The sequence below is a fragment of the Aythya ferina genome, assembly GCF_964211825.1.
Source record: "Aythya ferina genome assembly, chromosome: 32".
Classification (NCBI taxonomy): Eukaryota; Metazoa; Chordata; class Aves; order Anseriformes; family Anatidae; genus Aythya; species Aythya ferina.
Window position 1 is genome coordinate 1,093,852 of NC_140329.1, and position 27,254 is coordinate 1,121,105.

Genomic DNA, 27,254 nt, shown 5'->3' on the forward strand with positions numbered 1-27,254 from the left:
TCTGGGCATGGCTCAGCCTCCTCGTCATAGGGATAGTCCATGGCCAGGTTTCCCTGGGAGCTGGTGTCTCTTTGAGATCTGGCTCTGGGAGGAAAGACCTCTGGTGTCCCAGAGACTGTTGTGTCCTCCAGCTCCCACAGGCCTCTCAGGAATGTGCCAGAAGTGCCTGTGTTGGAAATCAAGCCTTCCCCTTGTACTGATCTCCTTCAGGGAAACCAGCCCCTCCTGTGCCACCAGGCTGGCAGTGCGTGTTCTGGATGCTGAGATGCCATCCCCGGATGGCCACAGCTCTGGTGCTGGACCCTTCCAATGTCCCTACTGTGGTGGTTTTACACAGGTACACAGGTGAACTCCATGGCCACCGCTCTTTTACTTCCCCACCTACAAGGAAAAGGGGGAAAAATATGATGAAAATAGCTCAAGGCTTGAGGTAGAACAGGAGGTCACCCACCAGGTATCCTCATGGGTACCAATTATCATCACAGGCAAGACAGACTTAGCATAGGTAGATTAGTATAATTTATTGACTATCAGTGGCGGTCTACAACCTTGAGGAACTACAAGCAAACTAAAAACACCATTCCCCCCATCCAGCCTCTTGTAACTCCTTCTCCTGGGTGGAACAGGAGAATTGGGAATTGCTGTCAGTCCATGACATTGTTTCCACTGCTCCTTGATGGTCAATCTCTGCCGTCTCTGGGTGCCTCCTGTGAGATGCTCTACTTCCCAAATGAATCCTGCGTGGGGCCATAAAGGGCTCAGATAATGACAGATATGACCGGATCATGTTAAAATAAAGTTGTTATAAGCAATATATCAGCTTCATAGTTGCTGACCACAATGTTCATTTTTTGTTGGTGTAGTAGTTGTGTTTGGTCTCAGAACTGTGTTGGACAGCACATTACATTTTGTGTGTGTTCTCTGTTGTGCTGTTTATCCTTTGTGGGGGCTGGTTTATGGTTATTAGTTTACGGCCTAACACTGCCTTCTGTTGTGATAAAATTACTGGTCATGAGACAAATCTGATAGTTGTACTCAGCATTACTGTCACCTCCATGCTTGAGGAACGTTCTCTCAGAAACTATTTATAATTAACAGTCTTTACTTTTCTCCTCGGGGAGCCAATCTATGGAAAGGATGGGGGGGAGGGGGGGGGCACTTCTTCTTCCCACAGCTAGTTACAATAGCTCTTCAAAACTTGGAATCCTTGGAATGTTCAAACCAGCCTGTACGTATTGTTATGTGTCCTGAATGTGTTTCAGGTTTTGTTTAAGGTTAGAGTAAACTATTTCAGAATGCCACACATAATTGTCCTGAGGCAGGACAATTATGAGGGGCAGGGTGTGTGGTAGGATATGGGCAGGCACCTAGAACTGTGGGCACCTCCAATGCTTTCTAACTTCACCCCTGAAGAAGTGCAGAATCATAAAAATAAAATAAATAAATAAATAAATAAATAAATAAATAAAAAGGCAGAATGCTTGAAAAAGGAGTGTCATCACCCTGGCGATTCCAAAGAGGGAAAAATCACTGCAATGTGCTGGGGCTTGGCCTATGCTTACTGAGTTGCAATCTACACAACTCCAATCCCTGCGAATGGGCCAGAGAACCAACCTGTGCCTCTATCACTCATACATACATATGAGAAGAAACAGGAGAGACAAAATCAGCTTGTTTAGCTAGGAAAGAAGCTCCTACTCATACAGGGAAGGAGGAAGAAGAAGACGAGGCATGCTCCTCCCACGTAGAGCCATCATAGGAAAAGGTGGATGAAGACAGATAACATAAAAGGAGCAGTAAGCTCCTGATCACCATTCCTTGGTGAGCTGTGAGATGTGTGATTACAGAATCACAGAATCACACAATTTCTAGGTTGGAAGAGACCTCAAGGTCATCAAGTCCAACCTCTGACCTAACACTAACAATCCCCACTAAACCATATCTCTAAGCTCTACATCTAAACGGCTTTTGAAGACTTCCAGGGATGGTGACGCCACCACTTGCCTGGGCAGCCTGTTCCAATACCTCACAACCCTTTCAGTGAAGAAGTTCTTCCTAACATCCAACCTAAAACTCCCCTGGCTCAACTTAAGCCCATTCCCCCTCATCCTGTCACCAGGCACGTGGGAGAACAGACCAACCCCCACCTCTCTACAGCCTCCTTTAAGGTATCTGTAGAGAGCAATAAGGTCGCCCCTTAGCCTCCTTTTCACCAGGCTGAACAAACCCAGCTCCCTCAGCCGCTCCTCGTAGGACTTGTTCTCCAGGCCCCTCACCAGCTTTGTCGCCCTTCTCTGGACCCACTCAAGCACCTCGATGTCCTTCTTGTAGTGAGGGGCCCAAAACTGAACACAGTACTCGAGGTGCGGCCTCACCAGAGCCGAGTACAGGGGGACGATCACCTCCCTAGCCCTGCTGGCCACACTGTTTCTTATGCAAGCCAGGCTGCTGTTGGCCTTCTTGGCCACCTGAGCACACTACTGGCTCCTATTCAGCCGACTATCAACCATCACTCCCAGGTCCTTCTCCACCTCAAAACTTTCCAACCACTCATCTCCCAGCCTGTAGCTCTGCTTGGGGTTATTGCGCCCCAGGTGCAGGACCCGGCACTTGGACTTGTAAAAAAAACAAGCAGTAACTATATATTTAAAGATACATGAAAGACAAAAATGTTTATGGACTGTGAGCCTTACTAAAACACTGCAACAGTGCTGAATATTGTCATTTACACTAACAATTTTCCTTACAGAGCAAAAGCCACCTTGTGGTTCCTAGAGGATTCTACTGTAGCTTTATGGGGATAAGACAGTGCAAGTGACTTATTCTTCATATACTGGGAACTTGCTATGTACCTCAAATTCAGGTTTCTGGCATACTTTAAAAATGGTATCGTACCAGCTATAGTTTATTATGGGAATCCCAGAAACATCAGCAAAGTTAATACAGAAGTTAAGTTGCATTCGCCTGGAAGTGAAAACTTGATCCACATCTTCCTAGCAATATTTGTATCAGCTACTTAGTAGGATTTTAGCCCACTTTATTTATGAGCTTGAATAAAAAAAATAGTGTTCTATAAATTAGGTATGAAATCATTTATGAAGCATAAGTTAAGAGATAAACATGGCCACACTCCCACAGCTGGGGGCTGGAGGAGGATGCAAATGCAGTAGGGCCATGGCAGGAGGGGACCACAAGTGTGCCATTGAAATCGTAATAGCAGGAGCTTGACCCAACCCTGAATGTGCACTGCCATGTGCAGTGCCTTGGCAGCACGGCTGTGGGACCATGTGTGGGGCAGTGGGGCTGGGACGATGCAGGGATAGGGCACTGAGAGGGGCCATGAAGGATCTGCCAGGGGGTGACAGCAAGGACAGGCTCCAAAAAAGAAACTTACTTATCTTACCTTTGTGGTGGACATATGCTTTTAGGAAAGGTAAAGCTCACCTAGAGTTGGTGTCTGCAAGAATATCCAGTCATGTGTACACAAAGACACAATCTTTTAAACACACATGGATGTGCACACACAGGTGTGTATGGCTGAGCACACCCAGACCAACTGTAACTGGAAGAAGGCAGGACTGACAGATGCGATCAGGTACAAGGCATCTGGAGTCTCTAGAGCAAGGACCAGACCTCTGGTCTCCACTGCTCCCCTCTATCTCTCTGTGCCGTTTGCCCATCGCTCACATCTCTGCCCACCAAGGGCACGTGAGATACTGCTGTCCCTCACAGCTCTGCCTGTACTCTGCTCCTTTCTCATGCTGTGCTTTGTCACACCCAGCACTTTCTTGTGCCTTATCCCACAGGCTCCCATCCCATGTCCAGCTGGCATCACTGCAAGGCAGTCCTCCCCAGGGGCCGAGGCAACTGTCTGCAGCTTCCACAGCTGCTGCTCCTGATGGCCTCCTGAGGCCTGCCTGCTCCTGGCCCATCGCACTGTTGTGAGGAGGTGACCTCAGCAGCAGCAGCCCAGCCATGGTGGCTCGACAGAGCTGTCCCCCGTCAGAGCTGCCCCCTGTGTCCCATGGGGTTTATGATACACTCGATGACATCACCGTGTCTGCCTGCCTGCCACCAGGCAGTCAGGTCACTGCAAGTAGGAATGGCATCACAACCCACCTCCCAGCCGTGTCACTGGGACCTTCCTCCACGTCTCCACTCTCCCCAGCTTGAACCCTTCATGCTGCTGGCCCTCAGCTCAGGACAAGGGATACCCGCCCTGGCTCCTCAACCACAACTCCTCTGTAAGGTGCCCCTGCTCCTTTGCCCATCAGCGAGGGTTGGGCAGCGAGGGTTTTGTGACATTAGGGCTCCATGCACAACAGAAAACTGTCATTTTATTGGTGTAAGACTAAAGATTGCCTACTTTTTTTTTTTAAGAATTTCAAAATTTCACTTCAATCAGCACACTGCAATCAGCTGAAATGATTGAACACTTCTAATACAATATTTGATGTGTCCCATGAAATCAAAATGATCATATTTAATGATGTCTATTACAGCAGGAGAAAAAATACTGATCTTCCCCTGTAGTGGCATTGCCAGAACTCTGTCTCTTGAGCACCACATTTCATCTTCCCCATCAGAGAATCATAGAATCATAAGTCAACATTGGAAAATGCCTCCAAGATCAGCTCATCCAACCATTGCCCTACTGCCAATGTCACCCACTAAACCGTGTTCCTAAGCACCATGTCCAAGTTTTCCTTGAACACCCCCAGGGATAGTGACTTCACCACTTCTCTGGCCAACCTGTCCCAATTCCTGACTACTCTTTCTGAGAAGAAATGTCTCCTAATTTCTAATCTAATCCCCAGCCCCATTGCAATTTGAGGCCCTTCCCTCTAGTCCTATCACTAGTTTCCTGTGAGAAGAGGCCAACACTCAGCTCCCCACCACTTTCTTTCAGGTAGCTGTAGAGAGCAACAAGGTCTCCCCTGAGCCTCCTCTTCACCAGACTAAACAACCCCAGTTCCCTCAGCTGCTCCTCATAGCACTTGTTTTCCAGGCCCTTCACGAGGTTTGTAGCCCTTCTCTGGACATGCTCCAGCACCTGGATGTCCTTCTGGAAGTGAGGGGCCCAAAACTAAACAGAGTACACGAGGTACGGCCTCACCAGAGCCACTCTGCCCCAAGCCTGTAGCATTGTAGCACTTAGATGTAGCACTTAGATGTGCCCCAAGCCTGTAGCATTGTAGCACTTAGATGTGCACAAGTCGATGGGGCCGGATGGGATCCACCCAAGGGTACTGAGAGAACTGGCAGAGGAGCTGGCCAAGCCACTGTCCATCATTTATCAGCAGTCCTGGCGATCGGGGGAGGTCCCAGTTGACTGGCGGCTAGCAAATGTGACGCCCATCTACAAGAAGGGCCGGAGGGCAGACCCGGGAAACTACAGGCCTGTCAGTTTGACCTCAGTGCCAGGGAAGCTCATGGAGCAGATCCTCCCGAGAGTCATCACACAGCACTTGCAGGGCAAGCAGGCGATCAGGCCAAGTCAGCATGGGTTTATGAAAGACAGGTCCTGCTTGACGAACCTGATCTCCTTCTATGACAAAGTGAAGCACTTGGTGGACGAGGGAAAGGCTGTGGATGTGGTCTACCTTGACTTCAGCAAGGCTTTTGACACCATCTCCCACAGCATTCTCCTCAAGAAACTGGCTGCTCTTGGCTTGGACTGGCGCACGCTTCGTTGGGTTAGAAACTGGCTGGATAGCCGGGCCCAAAGAGTTGTGGTGAATGGAGCCAAGTCCAGTTGGAGGCCAGTCACTCGTGGCGTCCCCCAGGGCTCGGTGCTGGGGCCGGTGCTCTTTAATATCTTCATTGATGATCTGGACGAGGGCATCGAGTGCACCCTCAGTAAGTTCGCAGATGACACCAAGTTAGGTGCGTGTGTCGATCTGCTTGAGGGTAGGAAAGCTCTGCAGGAGGATCTGGATAGGCTGGACCGATGGACTGAGGTCAACTGCATGAAGTTCACCAAGGCCAAGTGCCAGGTCCTGCACCTGGGGCGCAATAACCCCAAGCAGAGCTACAGGCTGGGAGAGGAATGGTTGGAGAGCTGCCAGGCAGAGAAGGACCTGGGAGTGATGGTGGATAGTCGGCTGAATAGGAGCCAGCAGTGTGCTCAGGTGGCCAAGAAGGCCAACAGCAGCCTGGCTTGTATCAGGAACAGTGTGGCCAGCAGGGCTAGGGAGGTGATCGTCCCCCTGTACTCAGCTCTGGTGAGGCCACACCTCGAGTACTGTGTTCAGTTTTGGGCCCCTCACTACAAGAAAGACATCGAGGTGCTTGAGCGGGTGCAGAGAAGGGCGACGAAGCTGGTGAGGGGCCTGGAGAACAAGTCCTACGAGGAGCGGCTGAGGGAGCTGGGTTTGTTCAGCCTGGAGAAGAGGAGGCTCAGGGGCGACCTTATCGCTATCAGTACCTCAAGGGAGGCTGTAGCGAGGTGGGGGTTGGTCTGTTCTCCCATGTGCCTGGTGACAGGACAAGGGGGAATGGGCTTAAGTTGCGCCAGGGGAGTTTTAGGTTGGCTCTTAGGAAGAACTTCTTTACTGAAAGGGTTGTGAGGTATTGGAACAGGCTGCCCAGGCAAGTGGTGGCGTCACCATCCCTGGACGTCTTCAAAAGCCGTTTAGATGTAGAGCTAAGGGATATGGTTTAGTGGGGACTGCTAGCGTTAGGTCAGAGGTTGGACTCGATGACCTTGAGGTCTCTTCCAACCTAGAAATTCTGTGATTCTGTGATTCTGTGATTGCATAGGGTTATTTTGAGCAAAGAGCAGGACCTGGCAATTAGCCATGGTGAACCTCATCCCACTGGCTTCTGCCCATCGATCCAACCTGCCCAGGTTCCCCTGCAGGGCCTTCCTACACTCCAGCAGTTCAACATTTCCCCCCAACTTGGTGTCATCTGCAAGCTTACTGAGGGTGCACTCAATTCCCACATCCAAATCATCAATAAGGTATTAAAGAGGATGGGCCCCAACACCAACTGCTGGGGAACACCACTGGTGACTGCTCGCCAGCTGGATTTCACTCTGTTCACCACTACTCTCTGGGCCTGGCCGTCCAGCCAGCTTTTAACCCAGCATAGAGTGTACCTGTCCAAGCCATGGGCTGCCAGCTTTTCCAGGAGAATACTGTGGGAGATTGTGTCAAAGGCTTTGCAGAAGTCTAAATAGACTATGTCAGCAGGCTTTCCCTCATCCCCCAGGCAGGTTACTGGTCATAGAAGGAGATGAGGTTGGTCAGGCAGGACTAGCCTTTCAGGTATTTCCAGCTGGCTGATTAAACAGACCATATCAGAAGTCACCTTTCCAGCAGACTATCTGGACACGTGCAGTTTCCATTATTCTGCAGAGTTTCCCTCCACTTGCTCTTGCTCTTTGGTCATTCAGATACTTCTCATGCATTGAGTTGCTTCTTGGGACTTAAGGGGAATTCCACTTGCCTGTATTTCAGTAGTCTCTCTCATCATCCATGTAAACAACTCTGTAGCTGTATTTCTCATTTACCATTTCCCATCTATTTGAATCAAATGTTTTTGTACACTTATCCCCTGTGCATGGTGCAACTTGGATATGGCCCACTGCTGTGGACTTTTTTTTTTTCTATTTTTTTTTAATGTGTGTTTCTTTGCTGTATTTTTTGTTAAGTATTAATAACAAAGACACACACAGAAATAACAAGAAAAAACTGTTTGCATCTACTTTTCTCTGGTAAGGAGGCAGCAGTTGGTGCAAAGAAGCTGTAACATCCACCTGAAGATTTCAGTGGAGAAGTCTGGTGTAATTAAAAGTGATGCAAGTCACGGTGGCTGATGAGAGAAGTGGTGGGGATGGAGAGCTGAGCAGCAAGGTTGTCCATACAGTCTAGGACTTCAAGGGAATGCGTCTCCTATCCATCCAGACCTCCTTAGGAGACACTTTGGATCAATGTCAACTGGTGAATACTACTAAGTTAAATAAGCTTATATATGAAAATGTTGTTTTGTAAAGTGGTCATTGAAAACTTCGTCTTTAACTACACTTTTGAAAACTCACTAATTAACTGTACAAGTCTGGAAGACTGGATAAAAATGGCTGAATTGTAATGAGCCCCATGGTGCACTTGGTGCTGAGTCCATAAACCTCAGGTAGTGAGAAGAGAATGATGTAACTGCAGGAGAAGTTCAAGTCAGAAGGAGACTTTGAAGTGTCTAGGAGTATTAATGGGCCCCAGTGAGGGTCATTACTGACAAAGCCTCCCCATGTACTTGTTAGAGCACACAATTGGAGGCCATGATTGCAGGTAGGCAAAAGCACTGGGCAGGAAACTCTGATGCTGAGTAAAGGCCTTGTTTTTTTTTGGTGAAGCAGAAAGGCCAAGCCCTGTCCCCCAGCCCCTGGGCAGGGAGGTCCTGTCCCTCATCCGTGGCTCAGGACTCTTCCTGGGGCAGTGGGATGTGGGGTATGTCATGCTGTTTGAAGGACACCTGCTGGCCTCCCCACTGGGTTGCTGCCCTGCACTGTCCTATCCCTTCCCAGTTTTCCCTGCAGGCACCCACCTTGCTTCTCCACATTGCTTTCACCCTGGCATTTCCATACTTTCACTGCTGTCTGCCCACCCACCATGGCAGATCTTTGAAACACAATGGCATGGGCTGACCACTGACTCTGTAGGGGTGACCTCTGGCACCACAGCACTACCCTTTCAGTGACATTTCCTCCTCCTCATGCCCACTCTTCACCTTCCAAGCAGCACTTCGTAGCAGTTTTGACTCTATTCTGCTGTTTCTCAGCACCAGAGAAAGCTTTATCATCAACAAACCACTTTTTTAGCAGATGTCCAGAGATGTCAGCCTTCTGGAGACCTATGGCCTGACCAGACAGAAGAAACCTCACCATGATCTTCCAAACCATATACCTGCTGCTGGCCATCCAGCTTCTCAGGTAGATGTAACCAAGTTGCGTGCCCATTGCTGTTCCACCATGTGCTCAGGCAGAAGGGATGTGAAAACCCACACCCAAGGCCTCTTCCTGCATGGGGCCTGTCAGGCTCTCAGACAGAGGGCATCTCATAATCAGTGTGCCAAGCAGGTGCCTTCTGCTGCCTTATCAGGGATGCTGGCAGGTGTAAGTGGAAAAGCACAGATGTCAGCCAGGAGGCAAGGGCTGACACATCAGCTGCTTCAGGAAGAGGTCACCTCACAGGTCCTGTCCCCAGTCCTGTTACTGCTGCTGGCCTGTGTGCTCCAGAGTCAGAGGTGAGCAGATGGTCCCAATGGATTTGAAGTTTCTGTGGCACAAAAGACCTCCAAATAATACACCCACATAGCAACCTGGTTGTGAGCCTGGAACGGACCTGATTAAAAGGAAAAAAATTAAATGGAATTTATCAATATTTTTTCTACCATTGCTTCAAATATGGAAACCATCTTCAAATGAAATGCACTAATTTTCAGAATTTTTAGGTTTGTCTATGAATTCTTATCCAAACTTGCACACATTCCTTCCCAAAATCTTGAATAGTGCAACTGTGTTCCCAGGATATGCATGTATTGGCACATTGCACATCTCCACCTCAGATCTAAATTGAGCAGAAAGCAATGAAGGTTAGAGGGGCTGGATAGGTCCTGCCTTTAGCTCTTTGCTGTTGACCCATGGCCACACCTGCTAGGACTTCCCTTTCATCCTTCCTCTTTATGAGCTGGCCAAATCTTTATGGGGTGTACAGTTGCATAGCACCATGGCTCTCCATGTGCCAGACTCCAAGCAATACCCAGAAACCCAGAGCACAGCCTTAGAAAGAGGCCCAGAGCACAACTGAGGAAGGCAAATGTGACTCCTATCTTGCATAAAGGCAAGACAGAGGTCCCAGGGAACTAGAGGCCAGACAGCCTTTCCTCAGATTGTGGGAAAGTGATGGAGCAGCTAATCCTGAAAAACATTTCCAAGCACATGGGGGATACCAAAGTGATCAGGAGTGGTCTGCATGGATTCATCAAGTATTTGTTGAGACTTAACTACTGGATAACCTTCTCCAATGAAAAGACTGCCTTGGTAAATGAGGGGAGAGGAGGGGATGCTGTCTGCCTTGTCTTCAGAAAGGCTTTTCACATGTCTCTTATATGATCCTGATAGAGAAGCTGATCAAGTCTGGTCAGAATGAGGAGGCAGTGAGGTGGACTGGAAAGTTCCCACACGGACGGGCTCAAAGTCCTGTGGCATGTAGTCTAGTTGGAAGGCAGTCACAAGCAGGACACTGTGAGGGCAATATTGGGTCCTATCCTATCCATTCATACTCCAGCCATTCTTTAATGTTGTGATCCTGTGTGGATGATATGGACTGGAATTTTGATAAACATTTGTGTCCAGAAGGTTGTAGCCAGATTTACACACTCCATCAGGAGGTCGTTCAGTACTGTGCAAACAGGGAGTCAATACTGGACCAATATTATTTAACAAGTTTATTCATGACTTGTACAATGGGGCAAGTTGGCAGATGATATGAATCTGAGAGCAGTGGCCGACACACAAGATGGTTTTGCCGTCATTCTGAGGGACCTCACAGGCTAGAGAACTAGGCAAAGATGAATCACATGAAATTCAACAAAGTGAAATGCTCCTGCAGGAATAACATTATGCACAAAGACATTGCTTGGGGCCAACCAGCTAGAAATCAGCTTGGTAGAGAAGGACCTGGGTTTTCTGGTGGTCAACAAGATGAGCAGGTGCCAGCCATGTGGAATTACATCAAAGAAGGCCACCAGCACCTTGGGCTTCATTATTACAAACCTTGCCAGTACATTCAGGGTGTTGGTCCTTCCTCTCTACTGACCTCTGCTGAGACCAAACCCTGTGTGTAGCCAGTTCTGGGCTTCCTTGTGCACGAAAGACCTGGATGTAGTGCAGTAAGTCCAGTAAATGCCACAAAGGTCATTAAGGGACTGGAGAGTCTTCAGATGAGGAGAGGCTGAGAGAGGTGGAGTGTTGAGCCTGGAGGCAAGGGGGAGATTTTTACCAAAGAATCACAGAACGGCTGAGGTTGGAAGGGACCTCTGAAGATTGTTTAGTCTAATCTCCCTGCCAAGCAGGAGCACCTGTAGCACATTGTGCAGGATGGCATCCAGGCAGATTTTTAATATCTCCAGTGAGGGAGACTCCACAACCTCTCTGGGCAACCTGTTCCAATGCTTTGTCACCCTCTTAGTAAAGAACTGCTCTCTCATATTCAGACAGAACTTCCCGTGCTGCAGTTAGTGCCCCACTGCCTGAAGTCCTGTTGCTGGGCACAACTGAAAAAAATCTGGTTCCATCCTCTCGACACCCTACACTCAGATATTTATACACATCGATGAGATCTCCCTTCAGTCTTCTCTTTTCCAGGCCAAACAGGCCCAGCTCTCTCAGCCTGTCTTTGTATGACAGGTGCTCCTCATCTTCTTTGTAGACCTCCTCTGGACTAGCTCCAGCAGTTCCATGTCCCTCTTGTACTGGGGAGCCCAGAATTGGACACAATACTCCAGGTGTGGCCACATTAGGTGAAGACACGATGGGAGGAATTAAGACAAAGCAGCCTGACTCTTTTCTGAAGTGCCCATTGACAGGACAAGAGGCAATGGGCACCAAAGGAAAGGTTGGTAAAACCTCCTGGAAACAGGAAAGCTCTTCTGTACTGTGAAGTGGGTTGATGAGTGGCACAGGTTGCTTAGAGAAGTTGTGGAGCCAACATACCTGGAGATACTCAGAACCTGTCTGGACATGGACATGGTCCTGGACAACCTGCTCAAGCTGGTCCTGCTTGAGCAATGGGCAATCTCCAGAGCTCCCTTCCAACCTCAAACATTCTGTAGTTCTGTGATAGCTGGCAGTGTTTCTGAAAACTTTTCTGTGCTACCTCAAACCAGTCTGAGTCCTGGTGCCCATAGAACAGAGCTTGCTTTTAGGATGACTTAACTCACTAGGTAACCCTGATGAACAAAGATTACAAAAGCAGGCACTGTCTCAGCCCACAGCAGTGTTCCCAGGTCCTGACTCCACTGAACAGCTCCTTCTTCCTTGAGGATTATGAGCTGGAAGGAACCTGTGGAGGTCTGTACCTTGGCCTGGCCTCAGCTGGGATAACTTGAGAGTTAGATCACATTGGTCAGTACTTGGTTCACCTTTCATGTTCAGATGTGATTTTTTTTCCTTAGCTTCTTTTGAAATTTCTTTTTCTACCTTTCCTCCTCATTGTCTTTTGTCCTTTCTGCCCCTCCTTGTGCCCCAGCCAGATCACCGTAGGTACTGAGACCAAGGGCAATCACAGCCTGCTCTTGAAGTGCTGCCTCACCAGGATTCTCTGGGACTGTGCAGGCAGGCTGTGAGGGCCTGCTCCAAAAGAAGACTCATTGCTTGAGATCAGGGGAGATCACAGGGAAAAACCCAACACCTAGTGTGGAGGGACAGTGGCAGTAATCTGATGGCAGTAATCTGGTGGCAGTGGCTGATATGGGGCCAGGGCCTGAACCAGGGCATGGGTGACAGGGCTGGTCATTTCCCAGTGCAGACACAGATCCCAGCAGGCGGAAGGACCCAGACATTTCCAAGACCAGCTCCCTCCTGGGCAGTGCTGAATAGTGGTGCTGCTCTGCAGAGCAAGTGGGCTGTGGTTTATCTCTGGACCAGATGGTGGTACTTCACTAAGGATGACATTGGTCATTGCCAGCTCCCCCTCCCTGTGCCTGCTGGGTTCCACTCTCTCTTCTGGGGCTGCACAGTCCTTGCTTACCTGGAAATAATTCAGTTTAGAACTCAGTTTAAACATACAGATGCATTGATTTATTGTTTTTGTCTTTGGGGACCCCACCTTGTGTGATCTGTCACTTTGTGGGGCCTCTTGGGTATACGCACAATGGGTATGTTATGCAGTAACCATCACCATCTCCACTGTGTCCTAATTTTGGCTAGGATAGAGCTAATTTTTCTCCTAGTAGCTGGTAAGGTTCTGTGTTTGGGATTTAGGATGAGAATAATGTTGATAACACACTGATGTTTTAACTGTTGCAGGGCACTGCTTACACTAAGCCAAGGACTTTTCAGCTTCTCGCTCTGTCCTGGGAGGGGACAGAACAAGGACAGCTGACCCAAACTGGCCAAAGGGGTATTCCATACCATCTGATGTTATGCTGAGCATTTATACAGGAGGGGCTGGCCGGGGTGGAGGGTCCGGCTGATCAGGGATAGGCTGGGCATCAGTCTGCAGGTGGTGAGCAATTGCATTGTGCATCACTTGTTCTGTAGACATCATTATTAGTAGTCCTAGTATCATTATTATTATTTTTCTTTCTTTTTGGTCCTAATAACATGTCTTTTTCTCAACCCACAGGCTTTATTTTTTTTCCGATTCTCTCTCCCATCCCAGAGAGGGAGTGGGGAGGGCGAGCAAATGTCTGTGTGGTGCTTAGCTGACAGCCAGGTTAAACCATAACAGTCCTTTGTCACAGTCCACTGTCACTAGACACAACCAGGAGCTATTTGGTCTTGCACCCAGGGAGAAACAGCAAGTATTTAGGCCTATTGCTGGCACCATCTTTGAAGGAAGAGCCCAGCCTTCAGGCAGGACACTGAGGACATCCCATTTTATTACACAGCTGCTCTGGGAGAGTCCAGTCAGATAAAGGCTTTAAGACAGACTTTTTGATACAGGCTTCAGGTGAGACAAGGCAAAGTCATTCCTCACTAGTAGTGGGAGGAAATCACGTATTATTCTAGGAACAGCAGAAGCACAAGCATCAATAAATAATAATAAATGCATGGGAATTCTAGGAATACTGAAAAACAATCAAAAAACACTTTTCAAATGATATCCTTGAGCTCCTGCTTCCTCATGCTGTAGATGAAGGGGTTCAATGCTGGAGACACCACCGAGTGCAGAACTGTCACCACCACATCCAGAGATGGGTAGGAGATGGAGGGGACTTCAGGTAGGCAAACATGGACATGCTGAGAAACTGGAAGACCATGGCAAGGTGAGGGAGGTACGTGGAGAAGGCTTTGTGCTGTCCCTGCTCAGAAGGCATCCTCAGCACAGCTTTGAAGATCTGCACAGAGGACAGCACAATAAAGCAGTCTCCCACGAACACAAACCCACTAAATGAGGGTCACTGCCCACTCTGGGCACAGTCTGCTCATGAAGAACACCTGGGCCCTTCAACCAACTCCACATTCCTCTCCTGGAAGATGTCCTCTGCCCTGCCCCGTGTGGGACAGCCGTGAGTAGGCATCTCAATAAACATTTTCCATCTCCACAGTCATCAGACACCAACAGGTTACTCCTAATTCCTACCCATGGTCTCTCACTGCTCACAGCACGGTAATAAGCTTCTTCTCTCCCAAATCCATGCAGCAACAGGCCTTTCAGGCTACAGCTGCACAGCCCTGAACTTGCCACCAGCTTTGAAGGAAAAGACGAGTCTTCAGGCAGCGCACTGGGGACACCCCATTTTATTACGAAGGTGCTAAGAGAGTCAGTGCTGACAAACCATTAGATGTGTATTTACAGAGCCTCAAGACTACAGAGCAGTGTCATTACTCAATAAAAGGATGATGAAGAAAATACTTTATCTTTTTTTAGAAAATTATAAATACAAGTGATAACTGAGGATAGCAATAACTAAAATGATAAGGACACAAGGACCAAGCCTGCAAGAAGATACTCAGAAAGTCATTTGTGGAGAAAGAAGGGAAAATAATCACCCTTAAGAAACATCCCTGAAAAAACTTTCTTAATAGCACCCTTCAGCTCCTGGTTCCTCATGCTGTAGATGAGGGGGTTCAAAGTTGGAGGCACCACCGAGTATAGAACTGCCACCACGAGGTCCAGGGCTGTGTAGGAGAAGGTGGTGGGCTTCAGGTAGGCAAACATGGCTGTACTGAGAAATAGGGAGACCACAGCCAGGTGAGGGAGGCATGTGGAAAAGGCTTTGTGCTGTCCCTGCTCAGAGGGCATCCTCAGCACAGCCCTGAAGATCTGCACGTAGGACACCACAATGAAAACAAAACAGCCAAATGCTAAACTGAAACCAACCAGAAGAATAGGTAACTGGCAAGAGGACAGAATATTCCTAATTGGACTTTAAACATGAAAAACTTGCCTGCGAAATGCCACTGGGTGCTGTGTAGCTGTGAGCAGGCTGCCCTAGGCAGCAGCCTCCCATCAGCAGCAGGACCCTGCCCTGCCGGGGGGGCTCCTTACACGCGCAGCTTCTCCCCGCAGCGCCCTGGGCAGCTCCGCGGGCAGGCTGAGTGCTGAGCCTGGCAGGTGGCAGAGGCCCTGCCCCGGCATACAGCCCCTGGGGCACAGCAGGGACCCTGCTCTGCACCACAGACCTAGACACCTCTTTCAGCCACCTGGCTGCAGAGCCTGCTGCCAGCCTGTGAAAAGAGAGCACTCAGGGCCCGGCCTTTCTGCATTTTCCTTCTGCCACAGACTTACCCTGTAATGTGCTGCAAGCATTGATTCCTCATCGAGCTTTCAGTATCCTCTCAATTCACGCAGCCCGTAACCTCTATCTCCCTTCTCTCCCCTCCCAGTGCCAGCTGCAGGCAGTGCCCCCAGGCCTGCTGCGCTGTGCAGAGGAGCTGCTCCTGGGCAGAGCTGTCTCTCTGCAGCGCTGCCCGCTTGCCACGAGCTCCCCTTGGGCCCAGGAGCCCAGCCCAGCTCAGCAGCAGAGGCCCAGCCCAAGGCCTCCCTTGCTCTGCCCCCCACCAGGCTCCCTGCACGTGGCCCTGGGCTCCAGGGCTCACAGCTCCTGGAAGGCAGCAGGGTCTCTCCTGGGGAAAACACTTGGAAGTAGACCACACAAAACACTGACTGGCCCTCTCTAAATACTGTGCTGACTTATTCCTGAGGCAGCAATTGCCCTACTTGAGTGTGCAGAGCTACAGGATGTGCCAAATTTCCTCTTTCTGTTCAACTTAATCATCAATGAAGTGGATGATGTGTACCCTCAGCAACTTTGCTGATGACACAAAGCTGGGAGGAGTGGCTGATACCCCAGAGGCCTGTGCTGCTATTCAGAGGGAGGAACGATGAGGCAGAGGACTGACCAGCAGGAGAGCAGCTCTGCAGAGAGAGACCTGGGAGTCCTAGGGGACAGTGGGCTGAGCATGAGCCAGCAGTGTGCCTTGTGGCCAAGAAGGCCAACGGGATCCTGGGGTGCATTCGGAAGGGTGTTGCCAGCAGGCCAAGGGAGGTGATCCTCCCCCTCTACTCAGCCTACACAGGTGCTTGGGGTTATTCCTCAATATCCCTAGCAAGGAGACACCACCTTTTCTTTGTGATGTCAAATGCATGAGAAGCCTGACAGGGTCAGAAAAGTGGCCATTTAGTTGCAGAAGAAGCAATAGGGCTGGATTCTCCTGAAATGCTACTTGGTGCTTGACAGAGCGGCACACTGCGACAGCCATGGTGACAGCCTGGCAGCCTTGTGCCTGGGTATTCCTGTGAGATCAGCCAAATGGGATGAAGGCTTTGTTCCCTGTACCGTCTGCTGTGAGAGGGGTTTTGCCTCTCAGCAAAGCATACTGCTGTTGCCTGGGCTCCTTCTGTGAGTGGCATCTGCCATTGGGGCCCAGAGATGTGCAAAGTCTTGGTTCTCTTGCTTTCCAGTATCCTCTGGCATTCAGTCAATGCGAAGCAACCCAAGGCCTTCACCACAGCTGGTCATCATGGAAAGGGTCACCAGGTCATGTCGTGTCCCTGTCCCGGGTCCCCGGGTCGGGTCAGGACCGCAGCTCCAAGTCACCGGGTCATGACAGCTCCCTGGCCTGGGTCCCCGGGTCGGGTCAGCACACCGGTCCCATGTCACTGGGTTATGTCGGGTCCCTGGGTCCAGTCGGGAACCCAGCCACGGGTCCCCTGGTCATGTTGGGTGCCCTTGTCAGGTCGGGACCCTGGCCCCGGGTCACCGGGTCATGTCAGGTCCCCGGCTCGTGCGCAAATGTCGGGTCCTCACCCTGACCCCAGGTCCCCAGTTTGGGTCGTGTCCCCTGCCCGAGTCCCCGTGTCGGGTCAGGTCCCCGGCCCGGGTCCCTGGGTCGGGTCGTGACCCCGGTCCCGGGTCCCCTGGTAACGTCAGCTCCCCGGCTTGGGTCACAGGGTTGGGTCGGTACACCGACCCCGGGTCACTTGGTTATGTTGGGTCCCTAGGTTGGGTCGGGACCATGGCCCATGTCCCCTGGTGATGTCAGCTACCCGGGTCAGGTCGGGACCCCGGCCCCGGGTCACAGTGTAATGTCAGGTCCCTGGCCCGGGTCCCCAGTTTGCATTGGGATCCCGGCCCCGGGTCAGCTGGTCATGTCGGGTCACTGGCCGGGGTCACCGGGTCGGGTTGGGACCCCTATCCCGGGTCACCGGTTCATGTCGGGTCCACAGCCAATGTCACTGTGTCAGGTCGGGACCCTGACCCCGGGTCATTGGGTCATGTAAGGTCCCACACCAGGTCCCCGGGTTGGGACGGGACCCTGGACCCAGGTAACCAGTCATGTCGGTTCCATAGTCCAGGTCACTGTGTCGGGTCGGGACCCTGACCCCGGGTCATTGGGTCATGTCAGGTCCCCGGCCAATGTCTCTGAGTCTGGTCGGGACCCCGGCCCCGGGTCCCTGGATCAGGTCAGGACCCCGGCCCCTAGTCACTGGGTCATGTCGGGTCCCCGGCCCGGGTCCATTGGTCAGGTCGAGACCCTGGCCCGGGGTCACCGGCTCATGTCCAGACAGAGACCATGTCCCTGGGTCGGGTCGGGATCTCGCCCCCGACTAACCGGGTCATGTTGGGTCCATGGCCCGGGTCCCCTGGTCGGGTCGGGACCCCGGCCCCGGGTCACCGGGTCAGGTCGGGTCTCCGGACCAGGTCCCCTGGTTGGGTTGGGACCCCGGCCCGGGACCCTGGGTCATGTCGTGTCCCCAGCCCTGGTCCCCGGGTTGGGTCCGGTCTGCGGTCCATGTCCCCGGGTCTGGTCGGGCCCACGGTCCAGGTCTCTGGGTCAGTTCAGGTCCACGGTCCAGGTCCCCAGGTTGGGTCGGGTCCCCCGCCTGGGTCCCCGGGTCACGTCGGGACCCTGGCCCCGGGTCACTGGATCCTGTTGTGTCCCCGGCCCGGGTCCCCGGGTCAGGTCAGGACACCAGCCCTGAGTCACTGGGTCATGTCTGGTCCCTGGCCCGGGTCCACCAGTCAGGTTGGGACCCCGGCCCCGGGTCCCCGGGTCATGTTGGGTCCCCGGCCCGGGTCCCCTGGTCATGTTGGGACCCCAGACCCGGGTCTCCTGTGTTGCCTTCAGGGGGCAGTGCCGACATGACCCAGTGACCCAGGGTCGGGGTGCTGAACCCATCCGGGAATCCAGGACGGGGAGCTGACGTGACCAGGGGACCCGGGACCAGGTTCCCAACCCGATAGGTGGACCCGGGCCGAGGACCCGACCCGACCCAGTGTCCTGGGGCCAGGGACCCGACCCGACCTGGGGACCTGGACCATGGACCGGACTGAACCCGGGGACCCGGGCCGGGGACACGACATGACCCAGGGACCTGAGACCGGGGTGGGGACCCAACCCTGGTACCCGGACCGAGGAGCATACATGATCCAGTGACACAGGTCCGGGGTCCCGCCCCGACACAGTATCCCTGGCCGGGGAACCGACATAGCCCGTTGACCAGGGGCCGGGGTCCAGACCTGACCTGAGTTCCTGGGCCAGGGACCAGACATGACCCTGGGACCTGGGGCCAGAGTCAAGACCTTACCCGGGGACCTGGGTTGGGGACACAAACCGACCCAGGGACCTGGGCCAGGGACGGGACCCAACCCGGGGACCCAGGCCGGGGACACGACTTGACCCGGGGACCGGGGACCGGGGCCCGACCGAACTCACGGACCCCGGCCAGTGACCCGACATGACCCAGGGACCTGGGAACTGTGTTCTGACCCAACCCTTGGAGCCGGGCGGGGACTCGACATGACTGGGTGACCTGGGGCCGGGGTCCTGACCCAACCCAGGGACCTGGTGGGGGACCCGACATGACCCGCTGACCCGGGACCTGTGTCCCAACCCGACCCGTGGACCCGGGCCAGGGACCCGACATGACACACTGACCTGGGGCCGGGGTCCCGACCCAATCCGGGGACCTGGACCGTGGACCAGACCCAACCCGGGGATGTGGTCCGGGGACGCGACATGACACACTGACCCGGGGCCAGGGTCCCCACCCAACCCGGGGACCCGGGCCGCAGGCACGACACAAACTGGGGACCTGGGGTCAGGGTTGGGACCCGACACTTGAGCACGAGCCGGGGACCCGACATGACCCGGTGACCCGGGGCTGGGGACACGACCTGACCCGGGTACCCGACATGACCCAGTGACCTGGGGACGGGGTGCCGACCCGACCCGGGGATCCGGGCTGTGGAGTTGACATGACCAGGGGTCTCAAGGCCGGGGTCCCGAACCGACCGGTGGACCCAGGCCGGGGACCAGACATGACCCGGTGACTCAGGGCCAGGGTCCTGACTTGAACCGGGGACCCGGGCCGGGGACCTGACCCGACCCGGGGAACTGGACCGTGGACCAGACCCAACCCGGGGACCTGGGCCGGGGACACGACATGACCCATTGACCTGGGTCCGGGGTCCCGACCCAACCAGGGGACCTGGGACTGGGACCTGACCCGAAAGGGGGACCCGGGCCGGGGACACGACACAAACTGGGGACTTGGGGTCAGGGTTGGGACCCAACACTTGCGCATGAGCCAGGGACCTGACATGACCCAGTGACCCGGGGCCGGTATAACGAACTGACCCTGGTACTAAACATGACCAGAGGACCCGTGGCTGAGGTCCCAACCCGACCCAGGAACCCGACATGACCCAGTGATGCGGGGCCGGGGTGCTGACCTGACCCAGAAATTCAGGACGGGGAGCTGATGTGACCAGGGGACCCGGGGCCGGGGTCCCCACCCGACCAGTGGACCCGGGCTGGGGACCCGACATGACCCAGTGACTCGGGGCCGGGGTCCTGACCTGACCCGGAGACCCGGGCTGGGGACATGAAATGAACCGGGGACCCGGGGCCGGGTTCCCGACCCAACCCAGGGACCCGGACCGGGGACCTGACATGACCAGGTGACGTGGGGCTGGGCTCCCGACCCAACCCAGGGGCTTGGTCTGGAGACCTGACATGACCCGGTTAGTCGGGGCCGGGGTCCCGACCCTACCCAGGGACCCGGGCCGGGAACCCGACCTAACACTTGCATGCAGGCCATGGACCCGACATGACCCGGTGACCCGGGGTTGGGGAGCCGACCTGACCCCAGGGACTCAGGCCACGGACACGACATGACTCGCTGACCCGGGGAGGGGGTCCAGACCCAAACCGGGGACCTGAGTACAACTACCAGATTTGTCTCATGACCAGTAATTTTATCACAACAGAAGGCAGTGTTAGGCAGTAGAGTAAACTAATGACCATAAACCAGCCCCCACAAAGAATAAACAGCACAACAGGGAACACACACAGTATGTGTTTCTGTTCCAACACAGTGCTGAGACCAAACACAACTACTACACTGAGATAAAACCAAAATGAAGACTGTGGTCAGCAACTATGAAGCTGACATACTGCTTGTATGCCCGTGATGATAATTGGTGCCCATGACGATATTTGGTGGGTGACCTCCAATTTTACGTCAACTCTTGAGCTCTTTTCATCATATTTTCTCCCCCTTTTCCTTGTAGGTGGGGAAGTGAAAGAGCAGTTGCTGTGGAGTTTGCCTGTGTAGCTGGGTAAAACCACCACATTAGGCACGTGGAAAGGATTCAGCACCAGGATTGTGGCCATCCAGGGATGGCATCTTAGCACCAAAGACATGCTCTACCAGCCTGGTGGCACAGGAGGGGCTGGTTCCCCTGAAGGAGAGCAGTAAAGGGGAAGGCTTAATTTCCAGCTCAGGCAGTTCTGGAACATTTATGAGAGGCCTGTGGGAGCTGCAGGCCACACCAGTCTCTGGGACACCAGAGGTCTTTCCTCCCAGAACCAGATCCCAAAGAGGCAGCAGCTCCCAGGGAAACCTGGCCCTGGATTGTCCCCATCACGAGGAGGTTGAGCCATGCCCAGAGGAGCCCTGGGGCTCAGAACAGGACCCATCATCAGGACCCAGGGGTCCTGGCTGCCCCATTGTCCCCTGAGCCCAGTGGGACCCTCAGAAAGGGCTCTCGCAGAAGCCACTAGTTCTGTCCAGTCCCCCCCACAGCCCAGGACTTCCAGCTTTGGACAGCTGACAGCCCCTGGGCCACCTGGAAACGGGCTCTTGACACCCACACCTTTACACTCAGAGGATGGAGAGGCACTGGAACACGTTGCCCAGAGAGGCTGAGGATGCCCCATCCCTGGAGGCATTAAAGGCTAGGCTGGATGCGGCTCTAGGTAGCCTGCTCTAGTGGTCAGCAATGCCTGAGAGCCACTGGACCACCCCATGGGAAGGGGCTCCTGAAAGCATTACCTTTGGGGGAGAGATGCAGGAGCACTGGGAACAGGGAAGTCATGTCAGAGGCGATGGTCACGCTCCATCAGCCCTCCATCTCGCTTGCTGTTGGCCCTCAGCTCAGGACAAAGGATGCCGGCCCTGGCTCCTCAACCACAGCTCCTCTGCAAGGTGCCCCTGCTCCTCCACCCATCAGCGAGGGTCGCCCAGTGCAAGCTTGATGCCTGCTGACCCCACTCCTGGCCACAGAAGGACAGCGCTGGGGAGCACCCAAGCAGTGCCCAGCAGGGACCAGGCCTTGCAGGGAAGTGCCGGCACTGCCGCTGCTCCAGTGACGATATCCTGGTGATGCAATGCACCCCCTGTGACATCAGCACGTGTCATTTGAAGTCCTATAAGGTCAGTATCAAGGAGACAGAACAGCCTGGAATAGAAATGACAGGTTTCCCTTCTTGTCCTGAGAAAATGATACCTCCCTTCTACCGTGTTATATTCCAGCATTTTCTGACAAATCTGCCAGGAGCATCTCCAAATGGTGACAAAGCCCACGGAATAAAGGAAGTGGAGTACTGGAGAAGTCCCTGCTGTGTCCCTGCACTAACATGCCTCTGTTATTGGGAGCCCTCCCGGGAAGGTGGGGTTTGAGTCTTATCCTGGGGCTGGGCTTTTTCAAAAGATAGGAGTGAAGGCACCTGGGATGCAGCAGCCCTTCAGTATACCTGAATTCCTCTTCACTGCATGTCGCTCACTTGGAGAAGTAGTAGGTCTTATATGGAGGAATTGCAGCGCATGCCAGGGCTTTCCTTCCCAGATATCACATGGGGCTCTGAGATTTGAAAAGGCCTCAACACCATCCCCCGGTCTGCCATGCAGGACGCAGAGGTGGTACAAGAGGGAAAGGAAAACATATTCCCTGTTTATCATCCCTGCTTGTCTCTTCTGAAGAATCTACCCCCATCCAGCACAGCACCCCAAGCTGAGGGACCTGTCCCCCCACACCTCAGCAGCTCTTCCATCAATGTCCCAGCCCTGTGACAGCAGGTGGGGATCCAGCTCCTCCTGCCTGTGCCCCAGGCTGAGGGCATTGGGGCACATCCGGGCTGCAGCACCTCAGCTGTGGCACAAGGGCCAAACTCAGGCTTGTCCCAGACCTTGTGCCCAAGAGCCTGGCCATGCACACGCTTTCCATCACAGCTGCCGTGGATAGCAGATGGCCAGAGGAGGATGAAATAAGGGGTCCCATGGAGGGCAAGCCCTGGTGTTCCTGAGGCCAGAAGGAAATGGGCCTGGGCTGTGCTGCCCTGACAGCAGAGAGCCTTTGTGGTGTTGGTGCAGCCTTGAGGGCAAGTGCTGGAGCTGTGCCTGTTCTCCAGGCATGAGAATGGGCTTCTGAAAATGTCTTTGGCTGTGGGCATCCTGTGATTCAGGGACACAGAAAAAAATCACTGTGTCTGGACAGTACCATCAGTGTGATTAAAGGATGGGGATGAGAAGCAGCAGCAGTGTTTGCAAACCAAAGGACACAAGTGTAAACCCTGGTGTGATGTGCCTCATATTCAGATAACACCTACCTTTTGTGGTGGTTTTACCGTGCTGGGCAGCTAAACCCCACAATCGCTCTCTCACTCCCCCTCCTTTAGATGAGGAGGGGGAGAAGTAAAGCAAAGAACAACTCACGGGTTGAGATAAGGATAATTTAATTAAAGGGAAATAATTATAATAATTAAATAAAGACTACCATGAACTAAACAATTTAACTAAGGGGAAATAAAAGGGAAAGGGGAAAAAGGGAGGGGAAAAAGGAAAAAAAATAAAAAGAAGGGAGGAAAACAAACAAACAAAATAAATGAAAGCTATATGGAAGTGCAGAGGAAAGAAATTACTCTCTACTTCCCACAAATGAGCGATGATTGACCACGTCCTTGAAGCAAGGCCTCAACGCACGCAGCCGGTGTTCGAGAGGAGGACCGACATTTTCTCAACGAGAGCCCACCCCTCCCCTCTTCTTCCTGTTTCCACCTTTTATTGCTGAGTGTGACATCACATGGTATGGAATATCCCTTTGATTGGTTTAGGTCAGCTGCTCTAGTGATGTTTCTCTCCTCACTTTTTGCCCACCCCCTAGGAGGGTTAGAGAAAGGCCCAATGCTGTGCCACTGCTGCTCAGCACTAGACACAACCCTGGTGTGATAACACTGCTGTTCCAGCTACAAGTACAGAGTACGGCACTGTATGGGCTGCTGCTGGGAAAGTTAACATTCCAGCCAGACCCAGTACAGTTCCTCAGCTTGGGGTGCTGTGCTGGATAGGGACATATGGATGGGGGGATCAACAACAGGATATTGTCCACCATTTGAAGGAGCCACTCCTCTATGGGATGGGCAGCAGGTTGGCGGAGCCCTTGGATGAGGGTCAAAATGTCAGTTAGTCAGGGTGACAGCATGGCAGGAGGTAAATCTCTGCAGTCAGGTTGAAGAATTGGGGAAAGTCTTATGGAAGCCATTGGAGTAAGTTGAGTGCAATGACCCCATGTCATACTGGGGGCCTTTAATCGCTGAGTGTCACAGGACAGTGACAGTGCTCGGTGCAAACCTTCCAAATGTTTTCTATGGGTTCTTGGAGACAGCTTCTGTGCACAGGTGCCAGATGGGCCAACCTAGCTGATGTTCACCAGGATCTGGGACTTGCAAACATGAAAAATTGTGTCTTGACACTCCTCTTGAAAAATGCATGTTGTAGTCCAGCTGCTTTTCAGCACATGGAAAGAGATGAGGTTTCATCAGGTACATCAGTGTGCAGTACAGTCAGGGGCTGTAGTCCTGCCTTCAGCATGCCACAGGTCTCCTGAAATGAGAGAGCTTAGATCCTAAATCAGGATGGGTTCCTCCTCCATTGTGGACACCAAGACACAAGTGGTCTCCTGCAGGCAGATCTGGCAGCCCAGCTGCAAGGGGCAGGCTGCCCCTCCACCTCAGCCTCTTCTGTGGTCTCCACCTCCTCTGAAGGCCCAAAGCTGTGCACCATGGGGAGGCTGTGGCAGCCTAGAGGAGAGCATGGCATCCGTCCTAGATCATTCTCCCCACTCCCCTTTTTGCCTGCAGTACTGCCCTACTCTCTCTCATCATGACATGCTGAGGGTACGTCTGCCCTTCCCTCGTGTACCACCTCTGCCTCCTGCATGGCAGACTGGGGGATGGTGCTGAGGCCCTGGCATGTACCCCAATTCACTCTGTAAAACCCATCTTTCTTTCAGAAGTGAGTTACATGCAGTGAAGAGTTCAGTCACTCCGAGGGGCTGTTCCATCCCAGATGCCTTTGCTCCCATCTTTTGAAAAATCCAGGCCCCAGGACAAGCCTCAAACCCAACCATCGTGGGAGGGCTCCCAACAGCAGAAGCATGTTGGTAAAAGGGAGCAGTAGAGGTATCTCCAGGGCTCCACTTCCTTTATTCCATGGCCTTTGCCACCATTTGGAGATGTCCCTGATCTGTTCCTGATCCCGAAAAGAACTGGGCAGAAATAAAAACATCATACGATGGGTGAGCAATTGACACACGGGCAGGGCCCAAAGGGTTATGGTAAATGGGGCTGCGTCAGGCTGGCGGGCGGTCACCAGTGGGGTCCCTCAAGGCTCCGTTTTAGGGCCGGTACTTTTCAATATTTTTATAAACGATCTGGATGTAGGAATAGAAGGTATTTTGAGCAAGTTTGCTGATGACATCAAACTTGGGGCAGTTGTGGACTCGAATGAGGGTGTAAAGGCCTTACAGAGGGATCTGGATAGGTTGGAGAGCTGGGCGATCACCAACCACATGAAGTTCAATAAGAGCAAGTGCCGGGTCCTGCACCTGGGACGGGGAAACCCTGGCTGCACGTACAGACTGGGCGATGAGACGCTGGAGAGCAGCCTAGAAGAGAGGGATCTGGAGGTCGTGGTAGACAGCAAGTTGAATATGAGCCAGCAGTGTGCCCTGGCAGCCAGGAGGGCCAACCGTGTCCTGGGGTGCATCAAGCACGGCATCGCTAGTAGGTCAAGGGAGGTGATTGTCCCGCTCTACTCTGCGCTGGTGCGGCCTCACCTCGAGTACTGTGTGCAGTTCTGGGCACCACAGTATAAAAAGGACATGAAACTGTTGGAGAGTGTCCAGAGGAGGGCTACGAAGATGGTGAAAGGCCTGGAGGGGAAGACGTACAAAGAACGGCTGAGGTCACTGGGCCTGTTCAGCCTGGAGAAGAGGAGGCTGAGGGGAGACCTCATCACAGTCTACAACTTCCTCGTAAGGGGGTGTCGAGAGGCAGGAGACCTTTTCTCCATTAACACCAGTGACAGGACCCGCGGGAACGGGGTTAAGCTGAGGCAGGGGAAATTTAGGCTTGACGTCAGGAGGGGGTTCTTCTCAGAGAGGGTGGTTGCACACTGGAACAGGCTCCCCAGGGAAGTGGTCACTGCACCGAGCCTGTCTGAATTTAAGAAGAGATTGGACTGTGCACTTAGTCACATGGTCTGAACTTTTGGGTAGACCTGTGCGGTGTCAAGAGTTGGACTTGATGATCCTTAAGGGTCCCTTCCAACTCAGGATATTCTATGATTCTATGATTCTATGATTCTATGTTTCTTTCTCGGTTTCTAAAAGACATGGTAAAGGGTGTTCAGAAGGGTGAAATGATCCCTGGCTGTCATGCCTGAGGTGACCTGCCACATGGTGAGAACACAACAGGGGTTAAATGAGGAAATCATTTGTGCTCGTGTTTGACAAACACACTTTAATAGCACTAATCTCAATTCTAAAATGCATCTCCCCTGTGTTCAGAGAGGAGCAGTCAGTGATGACTTCAGTCTGCTTCAAACACCACGCCCCAGCAGAAACCCTGCTGCCTTCAGGAGCTGTCAGCCCTGAGGCCTTGGGGACACCTGGAGGGAGCCCAATGGCACAGAGCGAGTGATGCCACGGTCGGGTGCTGTGCTGCTGAGCTGGGCCAGGCTCCTGGGCCCAAGGGGAGCTCCTGGCAAGTGGGCAGCACTGCAGAGAGACAGCTCTGCCCAGGAGCAGCTCCTGTGCACAGCGCAGCAGGGCTGCAGGCTCTGACCACAGGTGGCACTGGGAGAGGAGAGACGGGAGAGAGAGGTTATGGGCTCAGTGGACTGAGTGTATAGTAAGAGATCATTGGAGATTTAATGACTAAAGCACATAATATGGTAAGTTTCTAGCAGAAGGAAAATGCAGAGAGGCCAGGCCCCCAGGGCTCCCTTGTTGCAGGCTGGCTGCAGGCTCTGCAGCCGGGGGTGCAGGCAGGGGTGTCCAGGGCTGTGGTGCAGAGCAGGGTCCCTGCTGTGCCCCAGGGGCTGTGTGCCGGGGCAGGGCCTCTGCCGCCTGCCAGGCTCAGCACTCAGCCTGCCCGGGGACAGGGCACTGCGGGGAGAAGCTGCGGGTGTAAGGAGCCCCCCCGGCAGGGCAGGGTCCTGCTGCTGGCGGGAGGCTGCTGCCTGGGGCAGCCTGCTCACAGTTCCATAGCATAGCCAGGGCGTATTCAAGCCACCTTGCAAGAGAGGAGAGAAGGCAGGAGTTAGCTCCTTGGATCTCTGCTTTCCTGTGCCTTTTCTTTCAGTCTTCTGTTCTTTGGACGAGTGGGAATAGAAATAGACAATGTTATTTCCTAGAAAAGGCTATTTCTACACCATCACAAGGAGTTTACAAGGATCCCCATCAAGTCCCGTTCTTGCCCCTCAACCCATAGAAAGCTCCAACACCACATGTGCAGG

General features: G+C 53.0%; 1 protein-coding gene and 2 long non-coding RNA genes across 3 annotated transcripts in view; 1 reads left to right on the forward strand and 2 right to left on the reverse strand.

Moving 5' to 3' along the window:
* LOC311425575 overlaps positions 1-27,254 on the forward strand; it is a 329,601-nt gene that overhangs the window by 186,402 nt on the left and 115,945 nt on the right. The window lies entirely within an intron of this gene.
* The window catches only part of LOC311425573, a 189,831-nt gene that overhangs the window by 130,526 nt on the left and 32,051 nt on the right, over positions 1-27,254 (reverse strand). The gene's annotated exons all lie outside the window — the stretch shown is intronic.
* LOC311425599 (olfactory receptor 14A16-like) overlaps positions 179-27,254 on the reverse strand; it is a gene marked incomplete at both ends in the record, with an annotated part of 37,906 nt that continues 10,830 nt past the window's right edge. Inside the window, 2 exons of the mRNA XM_084501538.1 lie at positions 179-381; positions 14,720-15,065. Coding sequence (XP_084357664.1) covers positions 179-381; positions 14,720-15,065 — 549 coding nt within the window. The remainder of the gene's footprint in view (positions 382-14,719; positions 15,066-27,254) is intronic.